This window comes from Dendrobium catenatum, unplaced genomic scaffold (assembly GCF_001605985.2).
Source record: "Dendrobium catenatum unplaced genomic scaffold, ASM160598v2 original_scaffold_117902, whole genome shotgun sequence".
Lineage (NCBI taxonomy): Eukaryota > Viridiplantae > Streptophyta > Magnoliopsida > Asparagales > Orchidaceae > Dendrobium > Dendrobium catenatum.
Window position 1 is genome coordinate 160,057 of NW_021436337.1, and position 18,115 is coordinate 178,171.

At 34.0% G+C, this 18,115-nt stretch overlaps 1 protein-coding gene across 2 annotated transcripts in view; it reads right to left on the bottom strand.

The window, feature by feature from the left end:
- Positions 1-3,928: 3,928 nt before the first annotated feature.
- Positions 3,929-18,115, bottom strand: part of LOC110112343 (hydroxyproline O-arabinosyltransferase 3-like) — a 28,302-nt gene continuing 14,115 nt past the window's right edge. For both annotated transcript variants that reach the window (XM_028692083.1, XM_028692082.1), the window contains exons 4-10: positions 14,170-14,237; positions 13,880-14,081; positions 13,557-13,654; positions 13,392-13,461; positions 13,197-13,268; positions 12,973-13,086; positions 3,929-4,240 (exon numbers count right to left, since the gene is read on the bottom strand). In XM_028692083.1, coding sequence (XP_028547916.1) covers positions 4,175-4,240; positions 12,973-13,086; positions 13,197-13,268; positions 13,392-13,461; positions 13,557-13,654; positions 13,880-14,081; positions 14,170-14,237 — 690 coding nt within the window. In that variant the 3' untranslated portion in view covers positions 3,929-4,174. The remainder of the gene's footprint in view (positions 4,241-12,972; positions 13,087-13,196; positions 13,269-13,391; positions 13,462-13,556; positions 13,655-13,879; positions 14,082-14,169; positions 14,238-18,115) is intronic.

Consider the following 18,115-nt stretch of genomic DNA (forward strand, 5'->3'; position numbering starts at 1 on the left):
CATGAAAATAGTTCTAAAAAGAAAAAGAAAAGAAATGGAAGAAAAAGAAAATATGAGTACATTTAAAAATTGATACCAGCCAAAAGCTTATAATTTGATTATAATTTTATAATTAAATTCATAGAGGGTAAAATAAGAAAATTAGTACAAATGATGGTGAACTAATAAATTTTTAAGTTGAACTACTAACATATATAATCAATAAGCTACATTATTCACTTTAAAATTAAAAAATAATAATAAACATATAACATATGAATTTAAATTAAGAAATAATAGGGATGTCTGATTAATATAATTATTAGTATTTTCTAAACTAGAATTATAATCTTGTTCATTTTTACTATTTCTAGACTGTAATGTATTATCTTATATTTTAGTAATTTTAAATTGTCAAATTTTTACTTTGGTTAATCATTAATTAGAATTACAAAATTTTATTTGCTTGAAGATATGCAAGAGTTTAAGTTGGGGAGATTTTATAAATTTAAATAATGCATTATTTTATGTGCTATATTTTTAGTAAAAATATATTATTTTAACTATGTTATGTAAAAAAAAATACAAAAATGCACCAAATTCTAAATATCATCCAAAGTCGTGCCATTAAACAAATAAATGTTGTAGCGCCATCAAAGGCACTACCGGAGCGCTACAACATTGATAAGTTGGCACTGAGTTCTCTGTTGAACAACATCACTACGTCAAAATTGTCAGCTTTGCATCGTTATGTTCACTGTCTTCAAGCACCGCGACATCACATCTATCAAGGCTCGGTACCAAAATTGCCACTTCAATACTACATTCGAAAGTTAGTAGCGTCGTGGCATAGTTGTTTTAACTTCCAAACGATATGATCTGTCAGCGAAATGATGCGACTATTAACTAAGTAACTGTTCCACATCAGTAGGCGTCATGGTGGAGCAAAAACATCAGCGCAGTGGCGTTAGTTCATTTTATGGACACTATAGTACCAATCTTTCAAGCGTCGCATGCTAGTTGTTTAATTTGTATTTTCTTATAAATAGTCATTGTGTTATATTTTTCAAGGAAGTTCAGTCACTTATATAATTTTAGTACTTTATAGAGTACTTCTTTAGATCTCTCTAATTAGAGTCCAATTTAAGAGAGATTAGAGAAGTACTACATTCAGTGTTTGTTTGAGCATCTTTGTATATTAAGGAAGAAGAAGAAGTGTAGAAGAGATACATTGATCCTTCTTGGTGATATTATTATCTTATATTTTCAGTCTTTTATGATGTCAATGAAAATGAGTTTGCTTATCTTTTCTTCTATGTATGATTACTTATCTAGTCTTGGATTGATGATATAGAAAATATATTAAGTACTGATGAAGATTCTTGTGCTCTAAAAGTGAAATAACATTTTCAATATTATCCCATTATTTATTTAATGCATGAACATAATGACCATATGTGTAATTAAAATATAATATGATATATAACCTCGATGGAGGAATGCAAGATTAACCATGAATATTGAAATAATATGTTTGCATACCTTGACATATGTTGTAAAATATATTAGGTTCTTAAGGGATGATATAACTGTAGAAGATCAACAAATATCATTTTTACCTTTATAAGCTTGATAGAGATATAGGAATGCATATGCTCTGAATCACATTAAAAATATGAATTTTATAAGAAAAGATATGCAATTTATATTCATCAATAATAAATACTTTATTTAAATAATGTATCCATTATTTTACTATTTTTATTTAGTGATTGAATCTCCACAACCAATAATTTTGTTTTAGTAGGATAGTTTTGCAATTAGAGTAAATAATGATAGTTAATTGCTAAAAATTATACTTCCTCATGGGTTCGATACTCTATTATATTATTTTATTATTTGATTTAGCATGTATACTTGTGTAGATTAAGTTGAGTTTATTATTTTTATCCATCAAAGAAAGCCCGAGCATTGTTTAAGGCAGATAGATCCTTAAACATTTTTTTAAATCAAAATTGCACTCCATTATACTCCCCATCACATATATACATTGGGCTTAGCTTGCTATGTTTTCCGGATATGCTTACTTATTTCATTGGATTAACCTTCAGATATAAAATCCCTAACCTGGAATTTCATAGACGTGTTTCAAATCAAAATATTTCTTCTATCTATCATGAGCTGCTTCTAATCTTTTCTTGATCAATCTAATTTTCTTTATAGCACTATCTACAAGTTTAGAATCTATAAGTTTCCTTTCTCATGTTTCAAACCATGACAACGATATCCTGCACCTTCTTTCATACAAAGTTTTATACATAGCCATACCAATATTTACCTAGAAGTTTTTATTGTAAGCAAATTCAATCAATGAAACATGATCTTCCTAGCATCCACCAAAATCTAAAATATAGAGCCTCAATAGATCTTCTAAAACTTGAATGACTCTCTCATATTTCCCATCTATCTAGAGATGAAAAGTTGTATTGAAATTCAACTTCATCCCTAGACATTCCTGAATACCCTTCCATAATTTTGAGGTGAACTTGCCATCATGATCCGAAATTATAGACTTAGGAGTTCTATGCAATCTAACAATCTACTTCACATACAATTGAGCCAGCTTATCAACTAAATTAATCTATCTTATTTGCAGAAAATGAGCCGACTTTGTTATTCTATCCACAATCATTCACACCGCATCATGACCTTGTTCAAACTTGGAAACACCATGGAGAAATTCACAATGATATCTTCCCATTTTCATTCAGGAATAAATTATGGTTGTTGTAATCTACTAGGTCTCTAATGCTTTAGCCTTCACCATCTGACAAGCTTCATACTTGGAAATAAACTCAGCTACTTTTCACTTCAACCAAGACCACCAAAATATAGCTTTCATATCACAATATATCTTATTAATATTTGGATTAATAGTATACTTAGAATAATGGGCTTCTTATTTAATCTTATTTCTCATATCACCATTATCTGGAGCCTACAACCTACTACCATAGAAATCACATCCTGATTATTCACTTGTTATTATAACATTTTCCCAAATTGAATCTAATTGATCAATTTCACATATTCTTCATCGACCTCCTCATATTCTTTAATCTTGTTTTGCAATGAGGGCTAAACTATCATTTGGTTATGATTTCAGCAGACACATTAGATAAAAATACCACTTCCAATTCTAACCTCTCCATCTCCCGAGTCAACATTAACTTAGAAGTAATTAAACTAGTCGCCACTCCCACATATTTTCTACTCAAGACATCAACAACCTTGGGAGTGTGTGTTGTCTTATTCAACAATATCTAAAGAAAAGGGAAGAGTTGCTAAGCTAAGCTGAATTTGCCTTTTAGTTTTGTCTATGCTAAGATGCCAAATCAATATACTGACCTTGCTATTCTTCCCAACTACTATCCAATAAACTAATCAATTCACAAATGTCCTCAAGATTTTCAAATCTGTAATATAATTCATGCCTTATATATGACCGCTACAATTATGATAGGCTCATCTTTTATTAACTCACTCCTGCTCTCGAAAAGTCTTCTAAGGAAATTTCTCAAATAAGCCCCAAAGGTGGAGCAATTATTACATCTGGTGTCCGAATGCGTTCAGAGACCAATAACAACGCACCACATCACCTAAAACTCAATATTTTGGACTCGGTATTGCTAGGTATACATTCGCACTGTTCAGTTTTTGACCGGATGTAATAATTTCTCCCAAAGGTGCTTCAAATACATCACAAGATTTTTCTCGAGCATTTCTCCTGAGAAACATATATTAAGTCATAATGCCCATATTAATAAAATTATAGACATATTTATTTATTTGCTTCTATTGTCATGATTTTTTTTTTTTTAAATTAAATTATTTTCTAATCACAATTTCTATTCCATTTTCTCATAAACATATTTTCTAAAAAAACAAATTAAGGACAACAGGAAATAAATTATGCAATTTTGTTACAAGTAAAACACAATAAAATTATTCAAATTAAAAGAGAAAAATCCTCTGAAAAGAATGATTCTGTCTTCTAAAGAAAAACTATCAGAATGAGAAAGCAAAAAAGCTGTTCCTGTATCAGAAAAAAAAAGTCTGTAGATTCTATCTTTTTCCTCCAGTCTTGATCAATTGATCAATGTATCTCTGCCCTCCTAGCAGTCTCTATGCTCGTCTACCTTCCCTCTTCCCAACCAGGAATGTTAGCAGTAGCCTCATTCACCATTTTCACAAGGGTGACCTGCAAATAATGAAAGCCAAAATATTGAAACAGTATACCTACGGAACAGTTATTGTTTATTTGAAGATGAAGCTTTAGATCACTAAAAGTGATCCAGCCAATGTGGAATTGATTGAATCAGAACAAGTGGTGATACAGATCAGGAAAATTTTATTTGAAGAATAAGCAAGACTATAAAGCATTAGCTATAGAGCTGAGGTAACCAAGCAAACATGTTTGGAACGAACAATTATTACGTCCTCTGACCGGAGGTAGAGCTACGTTCGGCCGCCAATAACATGTCGCCACGTGCTCTTACTCTTTACCGCGCGGCCCAACGACGTGACCCGGACCGGAACCCGGGAATGCTATGTTCACGCAACTCGGTATTTGCTCGGTATTGCTCGATATTGCTAGGTATTGCTTGGCAATAACGAAAAATACCGCTCTGTGAAGACCAATACCGAGCAACACCGAGTTGTACCGAGTTTTTCTAGAAAAACTCGGTACAACTCGGTATTGCTCGGTATTTGCTCGGTATTGGTTATTGCCGAGCAAAATCGACCAATACCTAGCAATACCGAGCAATACCTAGAAAAATTGAGAAATACCGAGTCATCCTGGGTCCGTTCCGGGTTAAGTTGTCGGGGCGCATGGTAAATAGTGAGAACGCGTTGCGCGATTCTACTGGCGGCCGAACGTAGAGCTACGTCCTGTGACCGGACCAAATAAAAGTTCGTTTGAAACAACATTTTCACTGCTATTTTTACGAATCATTGTCGTGCTTATATTTGATTACAACGTTTTCTACTATTTTTTAAAAATATCAATGGTGAGGAGTTTTTCATAACCAAATGTATCAAAAGAGGATAGTTGTAAGAAGTTGATGTCAAAAATTATAAATATTTAATAAAGAATTTTGGATTGTTGTAGCCATCCTGAACAAATCCTAAAATGATGGCAAGTGCTCAATAGTGCCAAGAAGTCACCATACGAAAACTTATTCTGGAATTAGAGGAGCTGTAATTCCATTGTCAAGAATATATTATTAAATGGAATCCAATTCAAAAAGCCAAGAAGCCTTGGCTACCATAGCTTCAATTCAGGAACGTGTAATAAATGTAGGTTTAAGTAAAGGAGCTTTTGTTATCTCCATTAACTCCAAGTCAATAAGCTAACTATGACTCTAGGTTGGTTCAGGGAAACTTGTTAGCAAGGATAAGTTGCAACATCCAAGGCATCCCTAAGGACAGGGGAGACAACATACCATGCATTTGAATTATTGAAGTGAAACACTGCAAACTCCAAGAAGAGAAATGTGAGAGAGAAGAAAACAAATTTTATTTCCAGATCTTTTCTTACAGCTGTCCAGTATCAGGTTTTGCTAATTCTGAACCGATTTGGGCTAAGTACTGAAACGGTTTGGGTCTAACTAGTAAAATAAAAACAAGACTATATGATTTAGGGGGTGACACCAAGCCCCATGTAACTCCAGAGCCGATAAGCTAAAGTCTTACCCCTTACATGGAATCTTATACCATTTAGCGTACATTAGTGTTTCATTTATGTAGGGTTTTAGGTCTTATAGCCCTAATGCCTAGGACAAGTTTTGTTATAACTCATTTATATATAAGCTCATTAACACATACATCAAGATGATAATGCAAACAATACCCACATATCGATTGGAACCCGAGATGGTCTAACCTAGGTCATCAACCATATTGCCCAATCAATCAAGTTGACATCTAAAAATTACCTTGAACAGGGTATTTTTGTTAAGTTATTTTGAGAGAGATCTTGAAAGTCTTGCTTGAGTATGTTGATTTGCTAAATAGAAATGATACGTTTCAAAAGTTGCCACATAGATGTTTAAATGATTTTGCAAATCAGGCCCCAGAAAGCATTTTAATTATTTAGGTCATGGATGAGAAAGCATGACGATATATACTTTGCTTACATATAAACACTGCTGTTGCTAGGTCTCAAGTCCTAGATCAGAAAAATGAAGGGTTGCGTTAGGTAGTCGACAACCAACATAAAATTTGTCGATAAATCATGACATTTTCTAAAAGATGGTAGTGACACCTGCAATGCTTTACGGTGCAAAATGTTGGCCATTAAAAGAGAAGCATAATATTAAGTTAAGTGTTGCAAAGATGAGGATGCTTAGGTGGATGGTGGTTTTACTCTTAGAGAAATGATACGAAATGAGAATATATGTGAAAAGGTTGTAGTTGCTCCAATGGAATATAAGATTAGAGAGAGTCGTCTTACATGGTTTGGTCACATAAAACGGCGGTCTTCCGATGACCCGGTTAGGAAAGTAGATGTTTTGAATTTGACTTATGTTAAGAAAGGTAGATGTAGACCTAAAAATACTTAGTTAGAAAATATTAGAAATGATCTTTCTTTGTTAAATTTATATGAGAATTTGACTCTTAACTGGACATAATGGAGAAAAAAGATTCATGTAGCATACCCCACATGGTGGGATAAAGGCTTGTTGTTGTTGTAAATTTTTTTTTTTGCTTCCAAGACACATCAAATTTATATTAGAGCAAGGTTTTGGAGAAATGATAACAAAGAAGGTGGATGTTTGAACGCAAAGTGGAGCAAATTAAATCCCATATGGAGAAGTTCTCAACCATCGAAGGAAGATTTTTAGTCATGGAGAATTAAATGGAGAGCAATCAAAACTCTATTGATGCTTCTGATTGCTAAACCTAATCAAGATTTGACAAGGATTTCCTTGGCTGTATCTAAGAGAAAGGAGATCAGATAAAATGAGTTGGATAATGAGAGTTTCTATCATTAAGAGCCACCTTTTTATTTAAGAGCCACCTCCTAGGGCTCTGATAAGGGATGGATCAGGGTTTCCGAATGGAGGGAAAACAAGGAGGGAATTTTGTGGTGGAGGTGGGGGGGGTGGCTGACCACTATGAGATGCATTTCTGGTAAGGGGAGTGGGCGACCGAAGATGGAGGGAGTCGAGCTGAGCCATGGGGATCGGATCATGCAAGAAGGGTGGAAGAAAGGTGAGATTCCCACCCTCGATACACCAGGGAAATATGGAGGGATCACAATAACTGCTACACAACAGGAGGAAGAAGTTATTGGGCGGCGGTGGCAATTCTAGGGTGAGAAAGTTGAAGATGTGAAGGATTGGGGAGAAGAAGAATGAGAAATCAATAGGTGATACACAAGCTCCTTCCAAGAATAAACTAATCAACAAGGAGAAAGATGCGAATGAAGAGGGCAAAGTAATAAACTTGCAAAGCCAAGCTGATGGTGTTGATCAAAACTTAAGTCTTGTGCAAAGCGATTCAACCGAGACATCCACATCCCAAAACCTCTATTTTTAGAATCCAAAAGCGAAGATGGAAAAGACATCGAAACCAAGTCAACATCCGAGAATGAAAGAAAATCAATGAAAGCACATTTGGTTATTACTGGTATGAGTATTTTTGAAGATGGAAACGTTGAGGTTGAAACATAGAGGATGCAACTAATACAGAGTTCTCAAAGGGCAAAATTTACATCGAATTGATTAAGCTGAAAAGGGATGAAATTCATATGGAAATAGTTTCTCTGCTTCTTCAAAACCTAGAGAATTGATTTGTGGTCTTAGAAGGCAACGATGAGATTATAGACAAGAAGGATCTAGCAGATCATGATATGGAAGAACTGCATTGTCCATTCCGAAAAGGAAAACTAGAGGATGAAACTGATATCAATTTTTTTAGTAGTCAATTGATTATTTAAGTAATCAAATTAAAATGCTAAAAAAACAAATCCCAGTTACAAAATAGGAGCTTGAGGAGCATTATAAAGTAGTAAACATTGAGATTGATAGTTTCATCCTAAAACATTTTTTTTGTTGAATTGACTGAAAAGAATCTATTTCTTTCTAAAGATTGTGGAAAGTACATGGAGAAAGTGAAGCATGCAGATTTTTTTTTTTAACTCAAACAAGAATGGGCCACTCAGAGAGACGAAGCTAATTATACCGTCGGACCGTAATGTGAAACTTATGGAAGGAATTCATGTGATGGTGATGAAAACATACGACACTAAGAAGATTTGTGAATCATACGATGCCAAGGACTATGAGATTTCAAATGATTGTTATAATAATATTTTACAAATTATTTTAAATGAAATTCCAAAGCTGCAGGCTATTATTCCAATTACCAATGGTGAAATCCATCATTTTCAATTTGAGAAACCATATTCTTTCACATTTTTAGAGCAACTTGCACTGATATTGGTGGATCTTAGAGCACAAAATAAATTGCTTGAGCAAGAATTTGTTTTGAAAAATAAAGAAATTGTTAACCTCCAAAGAGAAAATTACGAAAGTAGTGGAGATAACTAAGCAGTTGCATAAGGACATTAAAGCTAACAAACAGCGGGAGGAAATGCTAAATGTAGGCAGTGGCGGAGCCAGGAACTTCTTTTAGGGGGGCACAATTTTTTTTAAGAAATTCATGATTGCATGGGAGACATGGACCTCTATGCAAGTACAACCTTCAAACTTGATATTGAATATTAGAAATATATTCATTAATAGAATTTCACAAACCATAATCAGATGGATGATTTTTTAAATCTACTTCCAAATCTTTTGATAATTCTTTTACTATGCAACTTCTTTTCTTATTTTGCTCTTCGTCACTTTTTTTTTTCTTACCTAAAGTCATCGATAAGCTTGATTTTGAAAACTTCTTAAAATATCTTTCTATAAAATTTATGTCAATTTGGATTACCTAAACAAGAAAGTAATAATCTAGTCATTATTTTGACAAAGAAACATTTTATCAAACACCACAAGAGCATATCAATTACAATTCAATTTCATAATAGGATAAACAAAACATGACTAAAAAACTAATATGAACTTCATTTTTCATCAGGAAGTCAATTTTTTCTCCAATCACACATTAAAAATCTTAACAGGAACGGTCGAGAAAAAAGGACTAAATTAAAAAAAAAATGATTCATGGCAGATTCGTTACTTGGTAGAAGTTTATTTATCTAAAATATCGCTAAATAAAAAAATTAAAAAAAAATGTCCAAATGTGGCAGAAAAGGATGATTTACTTCTTCCAAGAGAAGAAATGTGGAGGTCAAAACTGCATTTGTTCAGCTTTAAAGCACGTGAGGGCTGAAATTGGAGACCCTATATTGAAATAAATCAGCTTTTTTAGAGGGGGGGGAGGGGCACGTGCCCCTCCTTGCCCCCCCACCCCACCCCACCCAGGAATGTAGGATTGGAGAGAATGTGTGACAAATTATCGGATTTACAAGAAGCTTGTCATATATCTCAGAGTGAAATCTCAAAATTGCTCAAGGAAAATGAATCGTCGTCAAAGAAGTTGTATGATTTAAGTGAACAAAATGAAGCATGGAGAGAAAAAATGATGATATCCTTAAAAAAAACTATTGTTCAAGATCTCCTCTCATTGATTTTCAGGAGTTGAATTACTGAAAAATCTTTTGATATGCAGTGGTTAATTAGTGATGTAAACTATATTTAAAGGATCACAAATGATCTAAGCCAGAAGATCAGAGTAATTAATGAAAGCATGAGAACTCTTGAAGTTGAAATCATGCATCTTAAGGAGTGCCAAACCCACATAGTGTTTTTTGAAAATAAAATCCAACAAGCAAGAAATAGACTGGGGCGGGAAACTTCTAGAGAAGAGATACATACTATACAGTTCAGGCAAGTTTCAAGGCATCCAAAACTCATAACTGCCTCTAGCTCGTGATGGTTGTAAGCAGATGATCAATAGGACCAAGTTGATTAGAAATGCATTAGAGAAGAATTGGTTTTCAACATTAGAAGAAGAAAATTTCTGCAAAGATTATGAGATTTGTGAGTTTGAAAACCCAATCAAATGTTGGAAGAGGAATTTTATGAATTGCATGGAGTGGAGGCAAATAGAACCCAGGAGACCAACTTGGCATCTGAACTCCATGTATCAATTGACGAATGCAAATCCAACAAAGTAGAATTTGCAAAGTTCCTACATAACCTTCATGTTTTATCATTCATAGAATTGATATTTAAGGAGAAGTTCTTTGAGTTGATGCAAATACTTAAGGGCCTTGAGACAACTGATATTGACCAAATGAAGTTTCAGTTGAAGAAATTGCTTGCAAAAATGTTCAAGATCTTAAAAAAAATTGAAATGCTTGGAAAAGAAAATAAGGGGCCAAAGGCAGAATTGAATGCTTAAGCTCCCCTTTTTGCTTCTTTGGACAATGAGATTGCGGCTCTGAAGGAAAGCACCCTATCACTGATAAATCTTCACATTCTGAACAGTAAGAGAAAACAACCTAAAAATTTCAATCAAGTACAAGGCAAGCCTCACTACTCAAAAAGTCTAAGAGCATCAACCAGAATGTTGGAGCTAAAGAAGTTGCATGCAAAGGTTAAGGTTCTTCAGAAAGTAATAGCCGATACTGAAGGACTTCTAGAGCAAGGAGAAGTTGTTTCTGGAATCAATGTGGATGATGAAACAAGAAAAGTCAAGGCATAGAAGTCAAATAGAGGCACAAGATTGGATCTGATAAAAAGTGAAGACATTAACAAAGATGTTAAATTGTTGAAAGATAGCATATTCTCTAGAATGAAGCACAAGCATATAATGAATGATATAGAACTTAATCATGTGGTAAGTGGTTCTCGACATGAAGCAGATTTTATTATTGAAATAGATGATTTGAAGACAATTCCCATCCTTCCACCTTGAGGACAAGGTATGTCTTTGGGGGAGAGTACTAACACGCCAGGGGGTCCCATAGCTATGCCGGAGGAGCTATTATTTATTATGTAAGGAATCAAGTGGGAACTATTCAGGAAGGTTTTTATTGGGTAAGGTTTTATTATTATAGGAAGGTTTTTTTTTGTAGAAGGTTTTAATCTAAGAAGGTTTTAATTGTGGAAAGTTTTAATATTTTAGGAAGGTTTTAATTGTGTTAGGACTATTTAAGGAGGAGTTTTGTCTAAGGTTTTCATGTTATGTATGTTGAGTTTATTTTCCTCTTATTGGTGTGAGTTTTCTAGCGATGGCTAAGATTTGTGGGAGAGCCGATTTACCTCTTGAATAGTAGATCAATTGTATATTTCATTATTAGTTGAATGATTAATAAAAAATCAGCCCCTACATTTGTGTTCTTGCATTTGTTGTTCTCTATTTTTCTGTTTTTGCTTCCAAAATGCATCAATCCCACATGATTTATAGGGAAACTAGGGGAAAGTTGCGATTATGTATATATATATATATATATACATATATACATACATGCATACACTAATGACTATCACCCTTGAAGCTTTTGATAGATCAATGTGGAGACCAATGGCAAAGGTAGTTTCCTAAATCATTTTTAGATCTCCGACATATCGAGGTGAAGAGATCTCAACATTGACTATCGCTAGAAGTGATGGATTGTCATAGTTGATTAGTAGGGAGTGAAGGGAAATCACCTAACCCAATAGAACCTAAAGGTCCAATGAAGGTAAACTCATATTCATGTTAACAAGATAAAATAATAAAAATAAAATAAAATAAAATAAAGATTCATGTTAACAAGATGGCCATAATTGGGCATATTAAGTGAATGTCGCTACCTTCCATTACCCTCAAATGATTCATAAGACAACCGAGAAATATATCCATCTAAATACAATGTCAATGGCCATCAAGCATAGAACCTTCTCTAGTGCCATATGGATGAAGGTTTCCAAAGACAAGTTCCAAAAGCATCAATATGGTTTGTGGCACAAGTGGAGATGGAGACTAACAACAACACTGACAAAGGCATCATCGAAGATTTCTAGGGCATCCACATTAGAGGGAGAGAACGTGAGGTCGAAAAGAAGAGAAATTACACCCCTGGTTTCTAATCATATTGAATAGGTGGAATTATGTATGGGAGCTAGTTTAAGTGATTTGATATCAATGTAAACTCTTGTTGGAATCACCTCAAGATCAACAAGAATTTTAAGAAAACCAAAGAAATCTAAGATACATATTAAACAAGGATTCACATTCTACCCGATCATAGACAAGGATTGATATGGTCCACAAAGGAAATGAAGATACAATAATAATCTAATTATCAAAGATATTTTTGCTTATTTAAGAAAAGGGATAAACTTCAAAATAGTCCCTGATTATTGTATATGATAAATTCAATCTTAGAGTATGACATTACTCCAATTTAATCCTTCAATTATACAAAATTAATCCATATTGGTCCCTTTGGGAGTAAATTGGGATCAATTTTGTATAGATAAGCGACTAAATTGGAATAAATTTTATATCATAATTACAACATAAGGGATATTGCGTCAATTTTGTATAATAAAGGGATTAAATTTAAGCAACGTGATATTATGACTAAGTTGGCCACACAGTAATTATTCTGAGAACTATTTTGAAAATTTTCTATTGAAGAAAAAATGAAATCACTTAATCAACAAATATACAATGGCTATACTTTTAGAAACCTCAAGAGGTTTTCTATCCCAAAAACATAAATTGCTTCATTAGATAATGAATTGAAACTAGCATAGAAGAGTGCTATAAAGTTGGGATCACCCTTTGAAAATTTAAAGATATTGCATACAAAATGCAAGATCTTCATAGAATCTCCTAGCTCAATTCATATAATTTCAAAAAAAAAAAAAAAAAACTAACTCAAAGAACCTTGGATAGAATCAAGTATTAAAAGCATACCACACTTTCAGGAACTCCAGGAGGAGGCAAGGAAAGGTTTCTTGGTGGTGGACCACGAAGAAATGATCTCTTGTCAAAGCGCCATTCCCCAATCTTTCCATAAGTCAGCTCACCCTTTTCAAAAAAGAATTTCATGATGCAATTCAATAAAACTAAATAAATATAAGATATCTAGTTAACAAAAATCAATGAAGAAAATTTTCATCAAGAAAAAAAAAAATTACCTTCAATGTATAGTCACAACCATAAGTGTAATGGATAATAAACGTATTTGCTATCTTTAAATCCCAAGGAGGCTGACAAGACCCATTAAAAGATATTTTAAAAACAAATTTTAGATGCAATTCATGAATATAAGTCTTTCAACTAAGAAAGATATTGAGATTCAAAAAAGAACTATGACCCAAGTCAGGTCATACCTGTATCATGAAATTTTTATGAAGAATGTGCCGTACTCCATGTAATGCACTCGCAATAGCATAAGCATACCTGTAATAAACAGTCAACAGAGGCATATACTAATCAACAAAAATCATTTAGTTGCTATAAAAAAAAATATCGAGAGAATGAATAATGATCCTCACATTTCTAGCACCCATCCAAAAGCTTTGTCAGATTCTGGATCTTCTTTCATTTTCAAGGAGATGTTCATCCAAGTTGGAGCAATTTGTTCCAGTTGGGACTGAGTCGGTCCAATCACCAGCAAGCACCATTCATGGAATAACAATGTTAATTCACAGTAGATCAGAGGAAACAGAATTTATCAGTTGCAGCAGTAACTATATTCATCCGTTTCTTTGGAAAGCAGCACTCTAATTTGCAGGTAAGGGTCTCAATCAGTAATTCAATAGTGGTGCAGGACTTATCACAACAACTAAATATGTGAATCTCAGAAGGATCAAAGTACCTTCTTTATGATAACAGGAGAATTCCCAATGGGGTCAACATCTGTCACGGGACCTTCCTCTTCAGGGTAGAACTTCCTTATTATTTTCTCGTTCTTTGATGGTTTAATGTAGAAAAATGGAAATGCTGCCGGTTGATCTCCACGAGATAAATTTGGTAATGGTTTTACAAAAATATGATCTGGTTCTGCCATTAGTATGTAACTGCACATTTTTATAAATCATGCAAAATTCAGAACGTGTGATACTGAAACAGGGAAAAATGGCTTGTTAATAAGGTTGAACTGTATACTCTTCCTTAATCTTTGCCTTTCCGAGCCACTGAACAAATGCCCATGGTCTGTTTAACACGATATAACCCTGCAAGAAAAATCAGAAATGCATCATGACTCCAGCAATCTCATTAATGTGGTAAGTTCAATAAAGTGGAGCTGGGATCAAATCAATTTGGTTTTGAAATGCACATAGAGGTGGAAGCTATTTGGGCAATTTGTTTAGGGTTAGATCACCAAATTGCTTGAGCAACAGGGACTACTGGTGGGATTTTAAACATTGGAAATTTTTTTTTTGTCAATTCATACAGCAAACAAGCAGTTGTCTTCTTTATAAGCCATCATAAATTAGACCTAGAAACTATGATGAACGTGTTGACCTCCACACAAGCAAACAAAAAAAAATTAAAATAAAATAAAATTATATATATATATATATATATATATATTGTTACGTCCTGGAAAATTCGCGGTAGAGAAATATAAAGATTAACGCATAAGCTTTGTACGAAGATCCAGAACACAAGCAGATGAAAGAGATGAGGGTGTAGCGTTCATACCCATCCGACTCCCTTGTCGAACCTCACACTCGACCTTGATCTTCCCAAGTGCAGGTGATTCCTCTCTCTATTTATTAATTATAACTAATTAACACAAATTATAATTAATTATTGATTAATTATAACTAATTAACATTAATTATAATTAATTAACATTAATTATAATTAATTATTGTTGATGATTATTAATTATAGTTAACTATAATTAATTATAATTAATTGAAATTAAATACTAATAATTTTAATTAATTATAAGGATCATCATTAATTAATTACCATAACTATAATTAATTATTAATAACTATAATTAATTATCATTAATAAAATTGATCATCGTTAATAATAATTGGCTATAATTAATTATAGTTAATGAATGTTTATTTTGATTAATTTTAGTTAATTATAGTTAATTATCATCAACTATGATTAATTACAATTAATCATAGTTGATTATCATAAATTATAATTAAAATATAATATTCTCTTCAATTTATATGCCCTCTACGTCGATACGGCCGTCGCATCAGCACAACCGTCGTCGACCCTTGCACAAGTATAATGTTTCTAACTCAAAATCTTGCATTCAGCGCTCGTATCGCTCCGGCGGACCACCCTACTCGCTCTGGTAGCACGATGGGAAGGAACCCGGTGCAACGCTTGTGATGAGGCAGGTAGGCCTCTAAGTGCTCTCGTAGCATGGCAAGGATGAAATTAAGTACCTGTACGAACCTCAGTGCCTGCAGGAAAAGAAAATTGTGCATTTTCAAATAGGTACCTCAAAGACCTTTAAGCACTCTCATAGTATGGTGGGGATTGAAGAAATATGGCCATGGTGTAGCCCGATACCTACCTCTCTTGTAGCGTGAAGGGGAAGGCCCAAATACTGGAAAGGAGAGACGTCAGAAGGCTGCCGAAAATTCTGGTGAACATAGGACCTAAATTGAACATAATGGACTTGAACCTAAACGAACTACATGGAACCTAAATGAACGACGAGCTGAACTTGAATTTGAACAAAATGCACAAGAAACCAGACATTGAATCAACGAATGCGCAATCAAAATATAAGAATTAAATGATAACTTTGATCATTGAAATAAAACCAAATGCAAATATACAAAGATGGGGCTTATGCTGAATAAAGCTTTAGTATATGATGAATAACAAGGCCCTAACATTAATTAAAGGTGACGCACAATCTAATTACAATTAAAGACATGAATAGATATCACAAATCATACAAAAATGATAATGATCGATTGTAACATTTGTATCAATAATGTAAGCAAGTACGCAAGGACTTGTGATAGGAGAAGAATCACACATACAAATTGTTTACAAACAATGACACAAAGCCTTCAAATGAATATAAATGAACAAAGTTATTGCGTGAACGAAGAACTACTCAAAAAATAATAAAAATCTTGCAATTGCTGACATGCTTCATCTGTTAGAGATAAAGTCAAAGAGAATGAATAATATGACTACAAATGAATGCTCGAAACCTTTATAAGTCATCTGTGAAGGATGCTAAGTGACATACAACACTCTTATTCGTTCTTATGCAAAGAATTTGAAATATCAACAAGCAACAAATGCAAACACTCACAAGCCGAAGGATCTTCGAACACCACAACACTCTTTCAACCGGCATAAGCTAGTTAGCAAACGAAAGTCGCAGTTTCCTACAAGTATTGAAAATCAGTGTGTGATGAAAGTAGTAGTGTCCTCCAATCAACATCCGAATAAAGTCAATGATAATCTCTACGACAGTCATCTTGGAAGAGACAGTAGCCCCTATTACATCCACTTGCAAGCATTGACGAAAGTTTGTAGTGAGCACATCAACCTACTTGTAGATAAGATGCGACAGTAACGATCTCCTTACAACCGACATCAGCTATCTTGAAGATACAAGCGGTAATTGCCACAAGAACTAAAAGATATGGAAGCAGATACAAGTTTGTCAGCCAGCATAAATGGAGAAATTAATGCTGAATGCAACTCAATCCTTATGCCAAGCACCAATATACAAACAAATATGTTCACCAGACTACAAGTAGTGATGATCGACATGTAATGACTTGCAAATCAAAATACATGAAGAGAACATTGGTGAATGTAACTCAGCTAAAAACCAACATAAAGTAACAAATGAGCGTACTAAGTTGCATAACAAGCAACGATGAAGGGTACATTGCAAGGACGAGGGGTCCTCTGTGAATATGAACATACAACATGCCACTTGCAAGCAAAGGTTGAAATCACAGCAAATGCTAGAAAACTATAACAATTGTGAGCTCATACGAGCCACCGTAGGAGACCTATCACAACGTGTTATCTACGAGCAAATACAAAAGAACTGCAGTAGATATCAGCATCTACAACAAACAACGGGAGATTCATTAGTGTACGACAATCCACCCGCATGAAGAAATAAACAATTCATGGTGTGACGCCATGCCGCCGGATCCGTAACATTCATACAAGCGGACATAAGGCGTTTATGGGCTTCTACATAGAGCGATATGCACACCTAAATGTTGATCATTCAGATAGTAGAATAAGGCCAAACATTTAAAATGCCCCCATACATACACTATAATATGTATACACACAAATACAAAAGTGCACATGCAAGCATATTAACCCGTATACATATAAGAATAAATACTCGCATGGGCCCCGATGAACTATTATGGGTAATACGTGACATCTGAGGATGTTGCGTGGGTCAAATGATAAATTTAAGTTCGAGCCCAATACTTCTATGCGAGTAGATAAAAGTCGACACGGCTCAAACTATCAAACAAATATACGGTCACGGCATCGACTGAGATATTTGTTTTAATACGTTCATATTAGGCTTGCAAAGCCTATAACAAGAAAAATTCACTAATAAAAACATAAAGTAGGCAACGAACCTGATCCTTTGTCAGCAATTAGATAGAGTTGACAAGGTTAAATAAAGAATTACAAATGCAGAAATACCCCCAAAGCACCCGCATAGGCCTTGACGAGCATGTTATGAGTATACACGTAACATGTGAGGATGTTGCGCAGGTCAAATAATAAATTTAAGCTCGAGCCTGATCCTTCTATGCGAGTAGGTAGGAGTAGACATGGCTCAAACTGTCGAACAAATATACGGCCACGACGTCGATCGAGATATTTATTTTAATACCGTTCATATTAGGCCTTCAAAGCTTAAGAAAATTTACTAATAAAAATGGCAGCCGATAACAAACCCGATCCTATGTTGGCAAATAACAAAGTCGACATGGTTTAGTCGATAAAATATAATTTCCCATAGATGCCCCGATGATGGCCGTGTTGAATGCAAATCTCAACCGAAGGGGTTAATTTCAAATATTAAAAATGCCTTTCAAATGCTCATTAAATTCAA